At 41.6% G+C, this 23,449-nt stretch overlaps 1 protein-coding gene across 8 annotated transcripts in view; it reads left to right on the top strand.

Annotated features, from left to right (window-relative positions):
• The window catches only part of ARHGEF28 (Rho guanine nucleotide exchange factor 28), a 317,255-nt gene that overhangs the window by 271,527 nt on the left and 22,279 nt on the right, over positions 1–23,449 (top strand). For 6 of the 8 annotated variants that reach the window (XM_082724969.1, XM_082724974.1, XM_082724971.1 and 3 more), the window contains 6 exons: positions 4,115–4,246; positions 7,163–7,263; positions 10,296–10,334; positions 10,429–10,476; positions 14,729–15,214; positions 16,311–16,611. In XM_082724969.1, the coding sequence (XP_082581095.1) occupies positions 4,115–4,246; positions 7,163–7,263; positions 10,296–10,334; positions 10,429–10,476; positions 14,729–15,214; positions 16,311–16,611 (1,107 nt within the window). Of the gene's footprint in view, positions 1–4,114; positions 4,247–7,162; positions 7,264–10,295; positions 10,335–10,428; positions 10,477–14,728; positions 15,215–16,310; positions 16,612–19,191; positions 19,301–23,449 lie in introns of all 8 variants that reach the window. The other 2 variants (XR_014310177.1, XM_082724973.1) reach the window with 2 other exon arrangements.

Below are 23,449 nucleotides of genomic sequence, written 5' to 3'. Positions count from 1 at the left end.
TGGCACAGTCAGTTAAACATCTGACTCTTGATTTCAGCTCAGGTGGTGATCTCAGGGTCCTGAGATTGAGCCCCGAGTTGAGCTCCCTGCTCAGCAGGGAGCCTGCTTGAGATTCTCTCCTTCTCCCTCCATCCTCCCCACCACGTGCCTGCCTGCATGCTCTCTCTCTCTTTCTGTCTGTAAAACAAAAAAATAAATCTTTAGAAAACAAGAATGATAAACAGGATAGGGAATAAAGAGAGGGATGGAGTGGGAAGGTTGTTTTTGAGTTAAGGTGACAAGGAAAGGCCTCTTCGATAAGGTGATGTGTAAGCAGACACGGGAAAGTGAAAAAGCCGAGTAGACATCTGGGGAAAGAATGTTTCAGACACAGAGAACAAAAGATGCAAAGGCTTGGAGGCAGGTGCATAGCAAGCCTGAGGAGTAGCAAGGAGGGACGACCATGCAGGTAGAGAGTGAAGGGAGGGGTGAGGGGTGGCAGATGAGACAGAGCTAACTACCACTCACTTTACAGGACCCGACCGAGTTAAGTATGGAGCTTGGATTTCATTCTGAGAGACATATAGGAAGCATTATAGGGTTCGAGTAGCAGAGTGACGTCATGGGTGTTCTAAAAGGAGCCCTCTGACTCCTGTGTGGAGAATGGACTATATAAGGGGGCAAAGTGCAAATATGGGTAATACTCAAGTTTAGAGTACAACCATGGGAGTTGGTGGCTGAGGTAGGGTAAAGGATAAGATCACTGGGGAAATGAGGACGTCAAGGAGACATGAGGCTAAGGTATTGGAAGGACTAGGTTCACAAAAACGGCTATTTCTGAGAATTTTGATAGGACTAGCGTTGGGGGAAGGGAGAGAACCGGCTGCTACACTATTCAAGGAATCTGTAGATGAATGGCAACAAGGAGGGGTAGTGAGTGCTGTAATCTGATGGTACAAAATTAAAGGCAAAAAGGGGGTTGGCGGGATAATAGTTTGGCAGTGACAGTAGGGACAATGAGTTTGAGAGAGAAAACAGCTACCACCTGGGAGAGTGGCAAGGAATGCAGACAAGGTTTGGAAGGTTCCAGACCATGGACTAAATGTATCCTACCACTTGTTTTTGTGACTATTATTTTGTTGCAACACAGCCCTCCACACTCATTTACCTATGATTTGTGGCTGCTTTCTTGCTACAGTGGTGAAGATGAGTAGCTGCGACAGAAACCGTGACCCATAGAGTCTAAAATGTTTGTGATCTGGTCCTTTGAAGACCCAAGTTTGCCAAGCTCTGGCTCAGAATCTCAGAACATCGGCTCTGGAGGAGAATTTAGAAATCATGGCATTCTGTCATCTTTATTTGATAGGGAAACCAGGATCTTAAGAAGGGCATAGAGGTTGTCTGAAGTGGGGTCTACTGGCAGAATCATTCATTCATCCATTCATTTTCAGTCATTCATTGAGCATCTGCCCTGTGCTTTACTCTTGGTTCTAAGGAAAGAGTTAATACCTTTTATACTTTGTAGTGGGGTATGGGCTGCTGGTTATGGAATCAGTAAGTCACCCGGATAAAAGGCACAGCATAGGGAATATAGTCAATGGTACTGTATCACATTGTGTGGGAACAGATGGTAGCTACACGGGTGACTTACTGTGTGTGGTGAGCACAGTGTAAGGTGTTCAGCTTGGGGTATCACTACCTTGTATACCTGAAACTAATGTAACATTGTGTGTCAACTGCACTTAAGTGAAAAAAAAAAAAAAAGAGGGAAATAAAAACATAGTGGAGGAAGACAGACAATACACAAGGAAACAAAATAATTTCACAACAGTAACAAAATAAGATTGGGCTGAGGTGAAGGCTTTGCTTTAGTGAAGTCAGGGTAGACTTCTCCAGGGAGATGATTTTTTGAGATGAGAATTGAAGGATGAGAAGAAGGCCAGCTGATTGGGGATCAAGAGGAGGACCATTCCTGGGCAGGGAGAAAGTGAGTACAATGCCCTTGTCTGTGGAATGAGCTTGGTGTGTTCTAGGGGAAGAAGGAAGGCAGGGTGACAGCAGTCAGGGAAGCGTATGAGGGGAGGTCGTGTGGGTGGGCAGAGAAAGATCTCTGCAGGCTCTGGTTAAAAAAACTAGATATTTTATTCCCAAACTGATGGAAAGTTACTGGTGCTTTTTATCATGAGAGTGGCACCATTGTATGTCTTCAGAAGAGAGCCGGCTGCTGGCAGGAGAGCAGAGTGGAGGGAGACCAGTTTGCCTGGAGATGGTTGGTTGGCAGTTACACAAGCTGATGGGGGGTGTTGGGACTTTGGTCTAGACCCAGGAATGTTGGCAATGGATGTATAAGGAAGTGGACAGGTCCAAAGTATATTTTAGAAATACAGCTGGAAGTACTTTTGAATGGGTTGGTGAGAACCAGTGACCTTCTCATTGACCTTGATAATGCCTCTGTCGAGTAAGTCACCCCCTCTCCATTTTAGCAGTGGCTTTCGCTCTCCCCTTCCCCCCCATCAAAACTGTCATAGATGCCCGGTTTGCGTCCCCCTGCTTTAATTCCCCTCGCCCGTCATGGAATGTAGGCGCTGGGGAACAGCGGGGGACCCAGCTGCTCAGGAAAACACAGAGCAATTGAGGAGCTGCCTGATCTACCCTGAGTCATTGATGATCAGGACTCAGAGATCTAGCAGGAATTCTTAATCAGAGTGAGGTCATTATCTTTGGGGGAAAACAAACAAACAAACAAACAAAACCAAATAGTTCAGTAACGCATGGTCTCCCTAGGTCGTTGTTCTCCTAGACTGCTTTTCTGCTCCCCTTTCTCCTCTCCTGTCTCTGTGTCTTGAATCCCATACATCCTTCAAGATTCTCTTCACCTTTCATCTCCTTTAAGAACTTTTCCCTAATCCCACTGGCGACTGTCACTGTCCTGCTCCTTGGCACTGCTGGAGCATTTTATGATGCTCTCATAACTGGATGTAGAACTTAACATTGATCATGTGCTACTTGTATATAGTTAACGAATATGTTGTGTTTTCCTCCTCTAGTCTGCAGACTCCCCTAATTAGTTACTGATGCCCAGGGGCCCCAGGAATAGAGTAGGTACTCAAAGAGTATTTGCTAAATTCGAATATTGGACACAATGTTTTAGAAATATTTGTAGAGCCCTCGAAACTATGCCATTTTGCATACTTGTTGAAAGCATTTAATTATAAATAAAAACATGATTTTCTGGGTGGGTTGTTTACCAGTCTTACCAGATCCTAAGAGTAGCCTTTGGTGCTTGTTTAAAATGCAAATTCCAGGGCGCCTGGGTGGCTCAGTGGGTTAAAGCCTCTGCCTTCAGCTCAGGTCATGATCCTAGGGTCATGGGATCTGCCTTCAGCTCAGGTCATGATCCTAGGGTCATGGGATCTGCCTTCAGCTCAGGTCATGATCCCAGGGTCCTGGGATTGAGCCCCACATCGAGCCCCATATCGAGCTCTCTGCTCTGCAGGGAACCTGCTTCCCTTCTTCTCTCTCTGCCTGCTTCTCTGCCTACTTGTGATCTCCGTCTGTCAAATAAATAAAATCTTAAGAAAAAAAAATAAATAAAATGCAAATTCCTTGTCTTTTCCCTTGCAGAATGTGATCTAGTAGGTATAGGTAAGGATTGGGAATCTCTGTTTTTTAAGGCACAGTTGAGGAAATTTTCTTTCAAAGAATAGCTCATCTTTTTGAATAGCACATTTTAAAATCTTAAATGAATTGAATTACAGAATGTTTTCCAGCAGACTAGTGTACTGAAAGTTAAAATTGAGATTTTTTTTATACAGTGCATCTTTTTATTAATTTTCTATTATAAAATTATACGGGAAGTATTGGTCTAGATTGCAGGTTGGCAAATTTTTTTCTTGTACAGAGCCAGATAGTAAATATTTCAGGCTTTACAGGCCACATGCAGTTTCTGGGACACATTCTTCTTTGTGCATGCATGGGTTCCTGTGTGTATATTTTAACAACTCTTTAAAATATAAAAGCCATTTTTAGTCCCTGGGCCATATAAAACCAGACACAGGCCAAAGAGAGTTTGCCAACCCTTGATCCAGATTAAACGGTGTATTTGGTTTTTTAATTTTGTGATCTTTCTTCTTAGCTGAGAGCCTCCAAGTTGCAGTGAAGGCCACACAAGCAGGCGATGCCTGTCAGTCATCCGAGGAAGGTTCTGGAGAATCTTCCTTGACGGATACTCGGAGCACCCCCGAAGAGCCAGGACCATCTCCAGCTTGTAAGTGAAAGTTCAGGCTTCTGCGGTGAGCCTGAGCACAACCTCTGGAACATACAGTGGTCATATGAAATGAAGGCAATGACTCTGTCCCTATTTGGAGGAGACTTACTGTACTTTTTAAGTTAGAGAAAACCTGGGAATCAGTCTACTAGCCTAATTTACATATGATAATGACACTGCTGTTCCAAGGACAAGGATTTCAATAGTTGGTGGGTTATCCTGCTCTCTGACCTGGGCAAGCTTTGTTACCTTCTCCAAACCCCACCCTGCCTCAGTTTTGGTAAGACTTATGGAGGACAGTTTGGAATATGGTTGTGAAATAACTTTTAAACTTTGGGTTTTTTGGAAAATGACTCCCTGCTGTTCATGAAAGAACAAGTCCTCTGACTTTATCTCAGAGGCATCAACTGAGCAAACATAACCCAGAAAGCTAGACTCCAGCACATTCCCGCAGACACATGGTTTGGTGGCATGGTGAAAGGCAGAAGTGCCAAAAAATCCTTGATCTTTGTCACCATACGCTTCAGTTCAGGTCAGAATTCATTTATTGAAGGCCCTGTTTCAAAATATTTTAAATATGGAAAAGTGTCATGTCGAGAATTAGGTGATTTCTTGGAACCTAATGATGTTGTTAAACGTATGAGCTGAAGATTTCATTCCCTACAGTCTTCTGAGATAAAAGCACAAAGAGCATATTTTTCATTGTATTTGGGTGATAAAAACCTTATTTCCACCAGGCCTCATTATGCACAAGACAAAATGTCTTTCGTAGCTAGAGATGGGAGGATTAAATTATCTCTGAATTTCTTTAACAACATCCCTTGGTTAATTAGGATCCATGGAAGCAGTACAGTTTTAAAACTCTGGACTTTTTTGAGATCGACACTAATAATTATTTTGTCCTCTCAAATTTTGCATGATCCAGCCCTGTGTTTCTATTTTCAGAAAGTGCACATATGTTTTTCATTTTGACACAGCCCAAATTCATCAGGGGAGTTGTACTGCCCTGGGTGATTTCCTTTTAAAAGAAGAAACTCCTTATGCCATCGAGGGAGTTCCATCTAAAAATACATGGGGGGGTCGGCTGCTCTCAGCCTCACCCCGGGGACAGCTGAGGAGGCTCCACACGGCCCCTACAGCTGCTCAGAGCACCTGGCTGCCTCTTCCCTCCCTCAAGACCAGGCGGTGAAGTTTCTCCCAGTCTGTACCCACATCTCCCATGACTGGGGAGAGGGCCCAGGGACACCCATGACATCTGTGAAAACTGTTGAGAGGCTGTTTACAGTGCCCTGGTACCAGGATTCACGTACGGAAGGGACAGGAGCATGTTTCTAGGGTCCCGTACCCCCGAAGACCTCTTTGTTTCCGGGCTGGATTGGAGCCTGGTGCTATCAGAGTTGGATTCTCTTTATAAGGTTGGTGGAGGCAAAAGACGATTCCCAAATGAGGGCCTTTCACTGACTGGGTCAGTTCTTTGTTGGGCTTTAAGGACTGAGTCCTTCTAAGTCAAGCCCATGCCAATCTGAAGTCATAGACCAAGCAAGGCCTTCTATTTTCATCCTCAATATACCTAATCAGATGGTGAATATAATCTACCCCTTCCTAAATTCTGGAGATCTGAAACTGAATAAGGAACAGAGGGACCTGATCACTTGTCTCACCATCAACTTCTTTGCCCATTTGATGGTCCTCATTGCCAGGCAGTGGGAGGAGGGAGAGTGAGATAATGGGTAACTCTTTGGTAAAGTCTTGGATATCTCTCTTAAGAAGTAAGTATAATGCCCAGGAGTGGAACCATTTTTTGAGTGACACATAAATTTCTATAAAATGTCCCTCACTATAAGTGAAAAGCATTGACCAGCCTGAGCAAAACGAATTTAATTTTTAGCTGATAGAATTCGAAGCAGTTTCTACTTAAACAAAAAATTCTTTGTAATAGAAGTGGCTTTTGGAGTCCTAGAGGACTTTCACTTAGAGAAGGAGAAAAAGTATTTCCTCCATCAGTAGTAAAGTTTTAAGATGGAACCATGTGTCCCAGTGAATATTTCACCAGGGCCCCGTCTGGACATGGTTCCAGTGTAAGTCTGTGTGTGGAAATGCTTTGGAAAGTCTAGTTTAAATCAGCCTAAGGTGAGCATAGTGTAAGTTTTAATGGAATTCCCATGGGCAAAGAAAATCCCACCAGCAGAGATTTAATGGGCAGAGTGAAATCTGTGTTTCTTAAAAATATTTCTGGATTTAGAAATAGTTCTGTGTTTCATACATTAAATATACAGTATTTCAGTTGTTGTGAATGTAGCATATAAGCAGTATTATGAGAAAAAAACGCTTGGAAATTGTTTTTAAAAAGTTACTTCGAGACAGGGACAGGTTCCTATTTGTACGACTGTTGAGCTCATGAAGTATTAGCCAACCTGACCCTACTTAGAAAGATATCTCATTCCCTGTGTCGATTCCTCCTTCTAAACCTTGTTCCTGGTCTGCTGCTCTGACACTAGCCACCAAGGAGCCTATCAGCCCAGCTGTCTGCTTAGACCTGGGTCAGCCAGCCCTTGCTTTTGCTGTACAGTGCCTGTTTCCAGTTTCCTCCTCCCCAGTGGCTTTTGCCTGGTAAGCAAAAGTGAAATGTAGAATCCTCCTCTCCATATTGCCACCTCTCTGCAAGAAAGAAAATGTAAAAGATGGGTGATAATTGAGGCCATTTGTCAGTTTGGTATCTCTTAGCATGTAAGCTCCCCGAGGGCAGGGACACTGTGCTTTTGCACTGTTTTGGCCCCTTGTATGAGAGTATGTACTATGTGTGATTTTTGTGTTTCTTACTTTGAAATACGTGTCAGCTGTGTACACAAGAACCCTGTGCGCTGGCTGCTGTTTGATGATGTCCTTTCTGTTTCTGTCTCACTGGTGTGCCTCCAGCACTAGTCACAGAAGGGACAGGAGGAAGAGGCTGTTGGGATGTGGATCCTGGCACCCAGGGTTTGGGAACCGACTTGGCAGTCTCTGATGCAGGGGAGAAGGTATTGTGAACTGATTTGTTAGTAAATGGCACCAGTTACTTTGTGTAGTAACGTAACCTCAGGTCCTGGGCTGTCAGTGGCAGTGAGTGGTATGCCAGTGTTTTTCCTCAATTGTTCTCAACTTCCCGACTCTTTATTTTGCCTTTCTGACTTAAATTTCCTCAAAATGTTCTTGCTCTGCCTCTATCATGTAGGTGTAAACAAAGAAACGATTTCAACATTATTAAAAGGATTTAAAACTCGAATGTTTGTGTGTCTGCGCACTCTTACTTCTGGTCTCCCTTCTGCTTTTCTCCCTGCTAAGCTCTAGCTTGTCACCGGCCACTTAGTGGCCCTTGGCCGGGAGGCGGTCCTGGCAGCTGGCGGTGTCCTTAAGGGAGCCAGGTGGTGCTAAGTGGCGGAAATAATGTGGACTTGGACTCCTGTTGCTGCTTTCACTTTCTTTTACCTTCCTGTCTTTTCAGATTGTTTTCCCCTCTCTACCCACATGGTCACCTACTTTTTTGTGAGACTTTTTAGTCAACCTGACCACGTTTTGCTTGGGGGCAAAGTGGTTCCAAATGCCTTTGGGAGGGGGTAGGGGGGACATAGTTTACACATAGGTTGTGATGCTCATTGAAAAACTAAATGCAGGGAACTTCCTCTTCACTTCAAATGAATCTGGGATGTCAGAAATTGGGAATAAGAGTAGGATTCTGGGAGGTGGCTAGTTGGCCTCCCCAGGGTGGGCTGGGGCTCAAAAGTTTCAGTTTTTATCTAAAATCACGTTAGACTCATTACCAGATACCAGTATGTGCTAATGTGGAAAAATGACATGTCATATATTTATGTAATAATTTATATGTTATGTATTTTTGCATTTATTATATATGACTGAGACACCACTCCAAAGATTTTTTAAAATCCACAGGAGATATGACTGTGACTTAGTATTTTTTTTTTAAAAAGTCATAAGCCAAAATAAAAACAGGAATGCAATATTTTATTCTGCTTACTCTGACTGTAAGCTTTCTGACTTATTTCTTCTTAAAACATTCCAACTTTTTTCCTCCTTTTCAGTGTGGATTTCACTTTTCAGTCTGTTGCTTCCAACTTCCTTTGTCCTAGAGGAAGGGAGAGAGAGAAGGAGGGCTGGTTAGTTAGTAATAGTTTTTTCTTGAATGGAAATCGTGGTGGCTCCCACCCCTAAGGTCATTTTTCCTTCTATGGTTCAGTCACAGGTAAGTGAAATGAGGTGTGTAGGTCCCCCTCATTTGGGGAGTGAATCATGGGGTGAACCTCTCTGGAAGAATTTTAATAAGGCATTTGAGAAAATGAATTGACAAAAAGAACAGGATCGCCTGAAATCAAACGTTTAAAAAAAAAGTGTGATGGATATTTTATAGTTAGCTTCTTTTATCAGGTAAGGTTTAAAAAATATATTTTTCTGAAAGAATTTTAAAAAGTGCCGCAGACCAAAAAAATACCTGGTGTGTCAATCACCAGCTGCGGTTATGCGCACAGGTACCACAAGGTGGCAGACCAGCTCCATGAAAAATAGGACCTTAAACCTCTCTGGTATCAAACTTCGCTGTTCTTGGAAATAAGTAACCACATGTAACATAATTCAGCTCATTTCTATGTTTCTAATTTGTATAGAGTATAAAAATTCTATAGCATATGATTTTCTTATTACAAAGGTAATGACTGTGAAGCAGGGACCAAACCACAAGAGCAGAGAGAACTCTAGAACTCACTAGAGAATGGGGGTTCTTAGCCCAGTATCGTGGGGGGTGGGGAAGGGGGGGTGGTTCCAGGCACAGGCCTAATGACTCTAAACTTCATGTTCTATTCCATCCTTTGTCCTTCCTATCTTAGAGGTTCTGGTCAGTAAAGAAATCTTTTATGGGCAATATGGGGAAGAGTGTGGGGGAGGGACAGGAAGAAGGGATCTGGCTATCTCCTCAAAGCTTCACCAGCCTGAACTGATTGAATTTACAAGTCCAGAGTTACCCAAGAACATTACCACAGCTGACCGTTTCTTATGGCTTCAGTGTAAAGCTGCTCAGATAAGAGCAAGCAATGTACAGGGGACAGTAGGTTCTAGGAAGACAGGGAATTTGGTGATCTCCCATAGCACAAGGAATGGAGTATACAACAGATGCATGATATTTATTTAGGGAATGGAGTGTGAATGTCCTTACATGCTGGACATCACTGTTACATTTGTAGATAACAGCACTGAATCATGTAAGAAGCCCTACTACTCATGGGCTTATGTCCTAGTGAAAGAAGACAGGCAATAAATGAATAGACAAATGTTCAGTTCAATCCTGGAAACCAGAAATCCTCACTGTCCACATGTGTCTCTACTGTGTGCATTAGGGAGACAAAGAATGAAACATAGACCCCCATCCCCCAGGAGCAGGTGGTCTCCAGCCCCACTCATGGCCTCTGCTGATAGTGCTTTTCCTAAGGCGATCACAGATGTTTCCACTGAGTTCATAGTAGGATCTCGAGCAGGCCAGCGAGGTGCTGACCCTTGGGCCACCTCTGGGTCTGGGTTTCCTCTCCCAACCGCTGGCTGCTTTGGCTTCGTGAATCTTCAGCATGGAGACAGGGAGCTAGAACTCAGACAGGATGTCCTCCAGCTTCTAAATCTGGCCTCAGGATGCAGGGGGGCAGCCTGGCCCGAAGGCCAACTTCAGTCTGGGCACGGAGAGCTCAGCTGACCATGTGGTTTCCATAAGGTAAATATTGTCCCTTACTGAGAGAGAGCAGAGCTTCCTTACTGTCATCCCTTGTTGTTATTTTAAAGGGATGTTTCGGTGAAAAGTTGCCCTGCATCTCAAATCCAGAGTTTGCACAGATGGGGCTCTCATCAAGGGGTTGTTTAATTCTGTAGGCTTTGATTTCTGGCCAGAAGAGGGTCACTATAGAAGAGTTTAGGGGGAGTGAAGTGATTTACCTGAGGTCAGAAATTTTTGGAACACTAAGTGCAGCTTTTCAAAAGTAGAGTGATTATTCATTTTCTTATTTTTTACGTATTTTAGGTGGAATATAGAAGTTTCCCAGTTTCTTCACAGTCAGAGGTGAGCTCTACACACTTGAAATTGTCATCCTCTCTTTAGTTTCAGATAATGAGTGCTTTTTCAAGAATTTGACACTTATGATCTTATCTTTCAGATTATACAAGCGATACAGAACTTAACCCGTCTCCTCTATAGCCTTCAGGTAACTGTGCTCCTCTGATCTTTGACCTTGGGAACGTTTCTCTTAATGCAATGCATTTTACTAGATGATTCCCAGACATTAAAAATTAGAACGTCTGAGAGGTGGCGAATGATCTTAAAAGAATGCCAATTCCCAAAGTGTAGCTCTACTAGTTGCTTGGAATTTCACCTGGTTTTGTAATCATGAGGCAAGACTCCTGCTTTTTAGACCGTTCTTCTCTGAAACCATAAAACAGTTCATATCTTTAAAAAATATGGATGACTGTGATCTGGCTTGAAGTTTACGGTGAAACTCATAGGTGAGTGTAGCCTGGCTTCACATTTTCTGGTGAAAACTTAAATTCGCACCTAAACTTTTTTCACTTTCTCCTGTGGACTGGGGCCTTTAGAACAGTTAAAAATTCAGGAGTTCCTTCATTCTTTTGTTTGTTCATCCCCCTGACATTTATTGGGCATTCTCTCTGTGCTGGGCACTGTGCTAAGGGCTGGGCACACAAAGGCTGATGGGGCACATCGGGTGGCTCACTGTCTTTCACAGAGAGACAAACATAAGAACTGTGCTTGCGTTTAGGATTACAGGGATGATCCCTTAGTTCATGCACAAGAGAGGCCAGATCCAAGCGTTCACTATACGGATTAAAAGCATTTTAATGAGACGAAAGCAATGCTAATGTTAAGTATAAATTGGTAGAAAAATTTGAGGATGTAAGTAAATAAAATGGCTTGTGATTCTACAGAAAGAATTACTACTGTGATGTTGGTATATACCCCTCCAGTTTTTTCCCCTAAGATTTTATTTGTTTATTTATTTTAGAGAGAGCTTGAGTGGGGGGAAGGGCAAAAGGAGAGGGGGAGAGAAATTCTCAGGCAGGTTCCATGTCAAGTGCAGAGCCAGACATGGGACTTGATCTCATGACCTGAGATCAGGACCTGAGCTGAAATCAAGAGTTGGATGCCTAACCTCCTGAGCCACCCAGGTGCTCCTCCCTCCAGTTTTTTAGAATCATTTTCTATATACTCTACTTTAACATGTACCTTTCTATTCATTCAGCTATTACTCTGTAGCACAATTTTTGGTGGCTGTGTAATATTCAAGTCTATGGCATATATCCAGTTCTTTGTAGCTACAATTCTGTATTAATTAGGTCTGTTAGATATTCTTGCACACTAAGCTCTTTGAACACAGCTGAGTGTTTCCTTAGGATAAATGGCTAGAATTATTTTTTTAGGCTTTTTAATAGATACTACCCCAAATAATCAAACCCATCAATATCCCTCTCTCCTCCTCAATTTGAAAATAGATCAAGGTATCTGATTACCTTATTTTTCATTTCTTTGGTTGCTATCGGAACTAAACTCCTCCCCCCTGCCCCTGGTTTATTAGCCATTCCTACTTCGTACCTTAGACCTGTTGAATATTAAAAGAAGATTAAAAGTAAGTCTGACTTTAAGTTTTCACCGGAAAACAATGTAAAGTCATGCTGCATTTGATGTTTTCTTATTTATGCTTTGCATCAAGACTTCTTTCTTTTATTGACCATCTGCCTATTGCTCTAGTACCCTATCTTATTAAAGTTTTAGGTTATATTTGAATATATGACAGTGATAGTCTCTTACTATTTTTCTATGCGTTCCTATATATTCTTTCCTAAGAGATTTGAATCACTCTGACAAGTTTTGTATCCTCATACCAGGGCTGATAAATTAAAATTTCCTATTTATGAACAAAATTGGAGAAAATTGTCACTTTTGAAGTAAATAGTCTCCTTGTTGGAGAACATGCTGTTTGTCATCTCTTATTTAGATTAGAAGATGTTTGTGTTTAGCAGTTCTATTCTTTGGACTGTTTCAGATAGAATGTTAAAATTTGAAAGTAGTAGTATGGCTATTCTTCAATGGTGACATCAATTTGATTTTCTTGGCTTTTACTTTGTCTTACTTCTAGAAATGTTGTAAGTAAGTGTGACAATAGCAGGCTTCCTTGTCTCGTGCAAGATCTAATGGGAATCCTTTGGTGTCTGACATTAAGCATGTTGGTCTGGGGTAGATCTTAGAGCTGATTTATCATAGAAAACAAACATTTCTTCTTTTACATTTTAACTGAGAAATGGCTATAGTTTGAGCATAGTTCACTAATTTTTGGGAGATGAAAACATTGAGTATCTAAGCTTGTGTTGCCTGATAAAAACATTCACAGGTCATCTCTCTTCTTTTCAGTGTGGCATGCCATGCTTTGTGGATTCAGGGTTTGGGAATGCTTACTGAAATGACCTAATTTTTGCACAATATTAAATTGAAGGGAGATAGCAAATTCTACAGTGGATTCTCTTAACCACGACTTTTGAGTGGGTCTGAGGATGTGGGTTCTGGAAGATGTCTGTTCGTGGGGCATTCATCTCTTTTGAAGCTGAATCTTTTAAGCATGATTAAAGTTTTTACATATGCATTTTCAAATGAGATGCAAATGAAATTTGATCCCAATATTAGGAGAGCAGAGTTAAAGATGGAGGGGAGGTGGAAAGGAGAAGACAAAAGTTGAGAGAGCAAACTGGGAATTTTCCTAAATTTGAAAAGCAAGTGCTAGTGTCTTTCCTAGATCTAAGTATCAAGTGTAAATGTGAAAATGAATATCCAGTCTTCAAGGTCACCTCCATGTGAGAGAGGAGAGAGTGGTCTTATCTCACATGTTGGGTAGACATGAAGAAAGTTTCCTGGTGGCACTTTCTTAGCGTACTGTGAACTTTTCATGAGTGTAGTCTTCTCCCATGGTAGTTTCAATGTACAAAATGCTGGATTTTTGTTTGCTGTATTGATGCCCTTGAAATTTATTAGAATTAATAAATGTGCATTCTACAGTTTGCTCTAGCCAAGTCAGCAGAGCCCTGAATGGTTATTTACATGCTAATTATTTTGTATTTAAATATAATTAGTACCTATTTTCAATGATAATCATTGTTCTCATTTTAATAATTTTTAAAAGACTTAATTAAATATTCATGTGAGTTTTGGAATTTTTAAAGTAAGTTTTCAATTGTAAAAATGTGAATTTTATTTCAAAAGGCTACAGCAAATTCATTTTTGAATCTTATTCTAGGACAAGTACTAATTTAAAATTTCTTTGCATTCTTTAACCTTCAAAAGTATGGGGGAACTGTTGATCTAACAAAGAACTACTAGTCAAATTCCTGTATTCCCAGCATCTGTTATATGGACAGTTTTAAAAATTCTTAGGAAAGAAAAATGTGAATTTATCCCTGGGAGAGTAATAATTTTTCATAGCGAGTCAAAACACACATACATACCCAGTATGTGGCCATTTTCAATTTGTCCCTTTTGTGTTTCTTTGTGCTTTAAACAGGAACTTACAAAATTAAAAGCTTCCAAGGGCATTCACAGAGATTTTTTTCCTTTCTTTTTGGTTTTGTGGAATCCTTCCAAATCTTGGCAATTATTTCCTGTGATGCTGCCAAACTTTTCATAGGCAGATACCGTAACTCCAAATGGTTTTTTAATCTGGTTGGTAATGTCCTCTGGGCTTTAGAGTATCTATGTTCCCTTAATCATTCCAGCCTCCTGTTAGCAATCTATTAAACAAATGAATTTCAGCTTAGGACTTTATGTATGACCTTCCTGCAATAATACGAAGAAATAACAGTAACGAGATAACTTTACCACTTACGTATCTCCTCAATATGAAATTAACGGCTGTCCTTGGGCATTACATTATAAAAAGATTATTTACCAAAAGTTTCCAAGTGGTTGACTTTTATTTTTATGTTTTCATGTATGTAATATAGCTTAAGTAATTTTTGGTTTGGGACTCAAATAAAGGATACTATCAGGCTTATATAGAATCTTAAGTTCTCATGAATTATTGAGTGGAGAGACCTCAGAGAATGAGACATAGACCAGGAATGCAGTCTTGTGAATTTATGTACTGAATTCTTACTCAAAAGGCTTGCTTAAATATTACCAACAACCAGCAACAAAACACATTTCCGAAAGAGGGGATGACTGTTGCTTTTGTGCCTTTTTTCTCTTTTTTTGTTGGTTTATTAATTCTCAAGCCATCCTGCTAGAAAATGTGATAAACCTCTTCGGAATGTCAAGGTTAGTCTGGGGAGCTAACTTAGAAAGGACAGGAATATTAAGAGGAAAGAAAGGGGTTGTGATTTTGGTGTTCGGAGGTCATTAGAACCCCAAGCATAAGCACATGGAGGCCGTGACTGTTTGCCCTTCTCCTGCTCTCACAGGCGGCCTTGACCATCCAGGACAGCCACATCCAGGTCCACAGGCTGCTTCTTCAGCAGCAGGAGAGCCTCTCTCCTGGCCCGTCCTTCAGAGGGAGCCCCTTCCAGGACCAGGAGAAGTACCGCAACCTGGAGAAGCAGCGGGAAGAGCTAGCCAACATCCACAAGCTGCAGTCCCAGTTCCAGCAGGACCAGCGGCGCTGGCACCGCCAGTGTGACCAGCAGCAGCGGGAGCAGGAGGCCAAGGCCAGCCGGCTGCAGGAGCGCGAGAGGGAGTGCCGGTCACAGGAGGAGCTGTTGCTCAGGACCCGCGGGGAGCTGGATCAGCAGCTCCAGGAGTACCAGCAGAACCTGGAGCGGCTGAGGGAGGGCCAGCGCCTGGTGGAAAGGGAGAGGGAGAGGATGCGGGCCCAGCAGAGCCTGCTGTGTGGTTGGAAACACGGGCGGCAGAGTAGCCTTCCCGCGGCGTTTTCTCCAGGAAACACAGAGGTACGGATCTTCCCTGCTTGCGGCAGTGGTGTGTGAGGCAGCTTCTCAAGGACGGGTTTAGTCCTGGTCACTCCAGGGATACTGATCTGATGCCTTTTTGCCCACTGTGATAAGAGCCCCTAAGAGTTAATGTGTAGGGAGCAGAAACTGGGAACCTGCCAAGACTGCATACATGTCTTGACTCACCGCAGGGAAATTTGGAAGTCCTACGTCCTGTTGGATGGGGGGCTCACTGTATACTCTGTGACGCCCTTACCTGAAGAAAGAAACACAGAAAGGGAGTCCTCCAAGAAGGCAAAATTTGTCCTGGCACCCTGCTTGCTGGGAGCACGCTACCTTTCCTGGACTTAAAGGACCCCTTTGCATGATTTCGTCTTCAGGGTTTCGTATAGATAGGCCTTTTACCAGATCAGTTAGCTATTAATGTGCATCCATAGGTACTGAGTTTAGCAAGTACAGTACTTTTCTGTTAACTAATAATAGTTAATGTGAGTATACTAAGTGAGTATGAGTGGCTGGGTGGGATATTGAAAACTTTCCGAGGATTGTGTTCTATTGGTGCCCCTTCTCCTCATGTTTGACAGTTCCATTTGCCCCAGGAGTTTACTCCGCTGTGCTCTGAACACATGAATGCTTTTTACTGATAGTGCATAAAGTGGCAAAGCTTGATAAGAAAGGTCTGCATTGCATCTGATTTTCCTTTCAAGTTGGGTAAATTATGTTTATTGCAAACACCAGATGCATATATTGCAAATACCTCATGCATATATTTTCAACATTTTAGTCAGCAAAAAAGAAAATGCTGCTCTCTGTTGAAGTGGAAACACTTCAGTAGAAGGTACCACTGCTGGGTTTTTTGTTTGTTTGTTTGTTGTTTGTTTCTGTTTTTGTTTTTTGTTTGCTTGCTTTTGCTTTGTTTTTAAAGATAGGCTAGACACACCAAATGGAAGTTTTGATGCTAGCTCATTAAAAGGGGATGGATATAAGGACTTATTAAAAATCTTGATTGCTAAAACGATTAGAAATAAATGCTTTATAAAACTTGCACAAATTGCTAGAGAAATTATTGTATTTTTTTCTGTATTTTCTTGCACAGGTAATGGAACTTAATCGATCCGAGAGTTTGTGTCATGAAAATTCATTCTTCGTTAATGAAGCCTTAGTACAAATGTCACTCAACCCTTACAACCAATCAACTCTATCAGGTGTCCATCAGGATGCCACTTATCCCCAGAATATAGCTAATTCTGATTTGGTAAGGACTAGTGAAAATCAAGTAGACCTCCAGTTGGACGTTTCTCAGCCCTTGGATGTCAACCATGAACTATGGACAGCCGCTGGGTCCTGTCATCAGATACCCCCTCTCCACCCAAGCAGCAAGGATTCTTGTAAAAATGGTAATTAACACTTTAAATGTCATCTGTGTGGTTTCAACAAGAAGCTGTTTCTCTGAATGGTTGGCTCTTCTTCAGAGCAAGTCGAAGTGAGTCCTAGAAGGGGAATAAATTGGTTCTGATGAGCTGGAGTTTGTGGCATAAACTTCTCTTGGGTGAAGTCTGGGGCCATCTTCTAGAAAAGTTGGAACGTGGTTAGAGGGCTGTGAGGATGGCACCAAGATGTAGGGACCAGACAGGGTTTTCAGATCTGTGGGTTAAATGATGATAACTACCAAGTTGGTTGACTTGTAAGGGAGAGTCATTCCTTACTGTACACTCTACCACATTCCAGTAGGCATACTCACTGGCTCTCAGAAATAAAACATAGAGACAAGGCTTGTGGTCTTTTCTAAAGGAAAGGCAATTTCCTTTAATGTTAGTGAAATCTCTTCTACTATTAAACACCCCCAAAATGAACCTGTTAACATCATTTGTCATTGTTAAAAAAAAAGTGTTATATATCATAATAACACAATTTGCTAATCCCATTAAAGCATTTGCCAAATATAAATGAAAGGCAGCTTGCGTTACCAACGCCACATGAATCTGAGTGATTTAAATCTATGTCTACTATAAATTGTTTTCTGTGGGATACGAAGTAGGGAATGAGAAGAACTTGAAACCTCTCTACCAAAAAACAGATGGCATGCAATAGAATAAACAAATGGCCGGCCACATGGATGTGAAATAAATCACTGACAGCAAAATCGTTCAGAAACATAAAACAAGCAGTAGTATAGAGATCTTCAGAACTTGACACGGATTTGTTGCCATGCTTCGTGAATATTCTTAGTTTGTCTGTGGGAGGAGTTTTCAGCAACAGAGAGTTTTGAAGGTACTCAGCAACTTTGAATCAGAGAGTAATAATTCTGACCCTGCCCGAGGGTTGATATATTACTAATCTAAAAGATGCGAATTCTTCGTAGTGGATAATTCTTTGCATGACTTAGTCACTCCTGGAACATTCTTCTTTCTTGTCAGCATCTGGGAGAGAATGAAATCACTCCTCAAAGCATTATTTCAAATATATCTTAAATTAAAAAAAAATAAAATGGAATGGTTCATCAGGATTTTTTTTTAAATAGGCAGATTTTAGAGGACATAACCCATTTATTATCTTGCAGCTTTAGTATCGTGGAGACCACACTGCAGTAGACTTTTTCTAGGTAAATGTTATTTTGCTGTGCGGATTCATTAAGTTGCTATTCACAGTGTTTTTGATGTTTTTGTCAGGGCAGTTTTTGCATCCTGATTTGGTAGAATTCAAAAACTCAGTTTGAGTTAAACCACATTCAGCTTTTGTTTAAAAGAAGCATCTCTTCCTTTTTGTGTATCTCCCATCTTCTTCTGTTGACTTGGGCTTCAAAGTATAAAGCTTTTAAACATTTGGCAGCACCCTTGCAGGAGATAGAAAGTGTACTAAAGAAATAAACAGTGATTATATCCAAAACCAGTCTCGCCACATGTAAGGAATTAGAGATAGCCAAGGGAAATTCTGAGAAAATGTACTTAGGCTGCAGCTCTTGTGTGTCCAGCAGAGGCCAAGGGCACCAAGGACATTGGCAGAAGAGAGGAAAATCAACTCTGGCCTGAATCTATTGGGAACATCCTGGTGTGTGTACTAAGTAGGGATTAGATCAGAATTCAGTGTGTTCTGTTCAGCACTGGAGTTTTGCAACTGGTCAGAAAACACTGTTGATGTTTGTTTACTCATAACAGGCTAAGCACTTTCTGGAGGAGAGAATAGAAGGAGATTAGGAGGTGATAGAGAAGTGGCATGAAAATTGGATACACATACTTAGGAGGGTGGCGAGGGCCAGATACGACTGTTCAAACTGTACTGGTGTGTTCACAGCTTTTAATGTTGACAGTAGCATAAAATAAGCTGCTGATGGTGGTCTTTGCTGGACTTTGCCCGGGCCCCCCATGTGTGCTGGTGGTGGGGGCGGGGGGAGGGTGCCTTCCTGGCAGAAGGTGGCCTGGGTGTGCAGGTGGAGAGAGTGATGGTCCAGGTGCTGGAGTCCAGGACGATGCCGTGTCCGTGCTCGTTGTCGCATTCTGCCACTGCGTCTTGGGGCTAGTGGTCACTCAACGGCCACTCCTAAGAACACGTGGTTCACAGTATTCAGACTCAACAAAATTTGCCTCTGATGTGCTTGGCTGGTGTTTTTGGGAAATGTGCCTTTAGCCACCGTGAGTGAGTGCTGTGCTGAAGGTTTTATCTGTAGGCCCCAAGGTCAGCTGTGTAAAGACAGCTTCTTGAAGGATGGTTTGTTCTTTTTCCCAATCTGGTCCTGTGGGCATGGGGTCAGTGGACACGTGACTCTCTAGAACAGTATACCTGATGGGGAAAATGGTGTGTAAATTAGATTTTTTTGGGGGGGGAGCGGGTAAATTAGGTTCTTGAATGTGTTTAGATGTCACAGACGGTAGACTTTTCATTGGTTTGTTCAGTCCAACGTCCCCAGCCATTTTACTGTACTCGGATTGTAACTGGGTTTTCCTTTACCCTACCACCAATGTCACTGCCAACGATTACAGGACACTGAATTTCCAGCCCAGTACTGCAGTTCTCCAGGGAGAAATGCGTTCGATCCAACAGTCCATGGGGACAGCTCTGTTCTTCTCTGCATCTCAGTGGGAAACTGAGGTATGAAGAGGTTCAATGACTTGTCCAAGGTCCCACAGCTACTCAATGGTAGAGCCCCAGACGGAGCCCGGGAGGACCTGCACTGGAGCCCTTGCTCTTCGCCAGGACACTGTATGTGGCTGATTTCTAGAAAGCTGTTTTATTGTACTTTTTGTAGCAGTTGCAGTAGAAGTGGAATAAATGTTGCTATGGTGCCCAGCAGGGTGTTCACAGTTAAGGGCCAGTTGTTACTATTGTTGTTGTTTTCTTGTGGTTTACTTCCCCTTCCTCCCTTTTTTGGGTACTACCATTTGGAAGATATTTCTAAGTATTTGGAACTGTGGTGGCCATTGTTTGCATGAATTCTGAGCATCTTCAGATATCCTAAATATCATTTAGCTTCACTTTTCTCCCATAAGGCCCATTTTCTTAAATAGGGTTTGTTTCTCTAATGTCACCTAATAATCACCCCATCTTACTTGTAAATATTGTTTAAGGTAGCACTTTGAAGAATTCTGCTTTCCACTTTTAGAAGTTGTTTCATGAATACACATCTTGGGTATTTGAGCATTAAATCCAAGTTGGTGTTTGATTTTATTTTTAGTGGAAGAGAGGTTTGTTTCAAGATCTTAATCTACACTCCTCTCAGGGACACAGACTACAAAAAGACTATAAGACCACAGAAAATTTAAATTTCTTTAAACAATATAGTCCTTGTAGGACAATTTCTATGTGACTGGACCCATGAAATGGGTTCAGTTTTATTACTCTTCTTAAAGGCAAAACAAATATTTTTGTGACTTTTCCCCCACCTCTTAGCTTTGGAATTCTAGAACTAATTATACAGTGCATCCATTAGTCTACATGTGACCTATTCCTTAAACACTGGACAAAACACTTTATGGCATGGAAATTACTCTGAAATCTTGGTCTCTCTTTTCAGTTATATTTTTATCTGTACCTCAGTATTTGAAGATTGCCTAAAAAGTTCCTCTTCAGTGTAGTTAAAGCATTATGATTTTGCCATGCATATGATAAAATTTAAATCAAGAGCCAAGTTTTTTGTGTTAGTCATGTAGCTATTGGCAGAAGAATAATTTTATTAAATTTGGATTCCAAAAGAGTGTTGAGTGTTTCTCTTCAGTACATATTAGGATTTGGTGCCCATCAAAATATTGTCAAAATTCAAAGCATTGTATTCAGAATATTTCATCTTGGGAATTTTTTTTTTTTAATGCAGACAGCTGTATTAAACTTTCACTGACATGTTTTTTATGTATGGAAAGAAATAGAAAATTTCCAAAAAAAAAAAAAAGAAAAAGCTACACTATAGTTAGTATTTAAGTAACAATTTTAAAGAAGTGACTATGATAATTTCTAATGTTTTTAGAATATTCCGTAATTCAGAAATGGGCACCTTATTTGTATAAACTGTGTGGAAAGAAGCTTTGCCAAGGACCTTCAGGCAATTTCTCACAAAAGTCCAACTGGCACTGGATACCATAAACTCCAAGGACAAAGGTGTATTTGAAAGGGGGAATGTGTTAGTTTCCTAGGGCTTTCCTCCACAGACTAGGAGGCTCAAACAACAGAAATTTATTTCCTCATAGTTCTAGAAGCTGAAAGTCTGAGATCAAGGTGTGAGCAGTGTTAGTTTTGCTGAGGGCTTCTCTCCTTGGTTTGTGGATGATCCCTGTGTCTTTGCATTGGCTCCTCTTACCCCCCGCCTGTCTGCATCTCAACATCCTCCTCTTATAAGGAGACCATTCACATTGGTGCAGGGTCTCTAATTACCTCAATTAATTACCTCTTTGAAGGCTCTATCTCCAAATACATTTTGAGGTAATGGGGGGGTAGAAATTGATTATATGAATTTGGCAGGGGGAAAAAGTTTGGCCCTTAACACAGGATAAAATGATTATTTTTTTCATTGCAATATTTAAAAATTTTTTTTTAATGTACCAAAGTTGAACTGTAGTAGACTGTTGTAGACTGGCAACTACACTGTGAGTCTTTTTTACTTGTTTAGGCAAGTGAGTTGAACTTGTAAAATTGTGATAAATGATCTACCTCTGCTTATTGATATGTTATCAATCGCATATGTCAACACATATGAGAGTGGGGTGGACGATATTGAGTCCATAGTTTTATTAGACCATATTTCCAAATGTAGGCCCTAACTAAAGAGCTCTACGAACTTTGAGCTCTCTCTGAATGGAGGGATATTAGATGGCTTTATTTTGAGTTGCTTAAGTGAACTAAAAAGCGAATGGTTGAACACATTCGTTATGATCTCAGCTTTTTGTCCAGATGCATCTATTGGGAAGTTACTGGGCAACTCTTCTTCTTATGGAATTTTGACTATCACTTTGGGAACATTTTTAAGGAAATCATGATATTACATGCTCTTGGTAATCCACGTCATGGCAAGACTATAAAGAATTGGGCTCAGAGGCTTAATTTTAATCTTTCTCACTGACAAATGTAGATGATTGACTTTTGCCTTTTGCAGATTTTGTACGAGGAAAGGGAAACATGGCATTTGCTTGTAGGGCCTGGTGAGCCCCCGGTGCTGACTGCCAGCTTCCTGATTGCATAGTTCTCTGGGGGCAGGTTGACTGTGGGAGCCAGCTGGGCCAGGGCCAGCCCGCCTTAGTGCACAGAGCCCAGTACACAGCAGGAGAAGAAAACCAGCGGGTGGGTGGATACAGAGGCAGCCAGCCAGCCATGTGGCTGCCTGTTCATTCCCACCCTGGGTTCCAATTTGGTTTCAACAAGCTGCTGAAGTGAGAGTCCATTTGGTATGAATGATTCCAGAGGTTGGCCTGGGCTTGGGTCATCCTTAACTTAAAACAAGGTGGGGGGGTGATGAAAAAAAAAAATATATATATATACCCACACACATATGTATATGTATATGTATTCATTCATGTAAATATATATGTAATATGTGGTCTATGGACTGCACATTTGGCCTTTCCTATATGGTGTGGCTTTATTCTTTTTTTTTTTTAAGATTTAATTTATTTATTAGAGAGATACAGAGTGAGAGCTGGAGAGCACAAGTGGGGAAGTAGGGGAAGCAGGCTTCCCACAGAGCAGGGATCCTGATGTGGGGCTCGATGCCAGGATCCTGGGATCATGACCTGAGCTGAAGGCAGCTGCTTAATGGACTGAGCCACCCAGGCGCCCCTTGTGTGGCTTTATTCTTGAAGTGATTATGGGTTGGGTTTGGAAGGGAAGTTCACAACCGTTTATGAACCAAACGTGCTTGAAGGACAAGGCATGCTCCTATCAGTCGCATTGACTCATGAGACAATGATTCAAAACTAGGAAAGGAGGCATCTTCCCTTCCACAGATCAGAATCTGGGACCCTTTCTCACCCCTATGTCCATCCTGCAATGGAGGTTCCATTTTGTAGAGCTTGCTTAAATTGTGAATTGGTTAGCTGAGGACAGTTAATTTATGTCTGCCTAAGAAGAATATGGCTGTCTGGCCCAGTGAGTGGCAAATTTTTTCTTAAAGGACTGCACAGTGAGTGTTTTCGTCTTTCTAGGCTATCAGGTGTTGGTCGCATATGGTCAGCTCTGCTGTTGTTCCTCAAAAGCAGCCATAGGCAATGTGTAAAGAATGAGATGGGCTGTGTTATAGTAAAAGTCTATTTGTAAAAGTGTGTTTTTGTTGTTGTTGTTCTTTTGTTTTTGTTTTTTGCTGTTTGGGCTTTTTTATTCACTTGAAATGAGAGAGAAAGTTATATTCCTCCTGGTTAGGAAATTTTATCCCAATTGCCTTTGGGTTGAATTAATAATGAAATAGTATATGGTACTTCATGCCATTTAAAAACACATTTGAATTCATCATCTCATTTATTCTACACGGCAATCTTGTGAAATGACAGTGATTGTCACTGGGTTTTTCAAATAAGACAACTTTTCTCTTTTTGTTGAGTCTCTGCGAAAAGATGAATTTAGAAAAATAGAGTTGAATGGGTGGACTTTTTAAGGCCAGTGGCTTAAAACTTGGAGGGACCCTCCCCCAGCCCTGACTCCAGATTCAAATTCCTATGATTGTGTCATGGAGGGCTACAGTCTAACCGGGAGGCTGAAGAGACATAAGGTGTCATGGGTGGGATTGGTGCTGGAACCGTGGTTACTGTGGCTGGCTACGCC

The sequence above is a fragment of the Mustela nivalis genome (genome assembly GCF_964662115.1).
Source record: "Mustela nivalis genome assembly, chromosome: 3".
NCBI classification, from domain to species: Eukaryota; Metazoa; Chordata; class Mammalia; order Carnivora; family Mustelidae; genus Mustela; species Mustela nivalis.
Note: the sequence above shows the minus strand (reverse complement) of the source record. Positions and strands in the feature narration are given on the sequence as shown.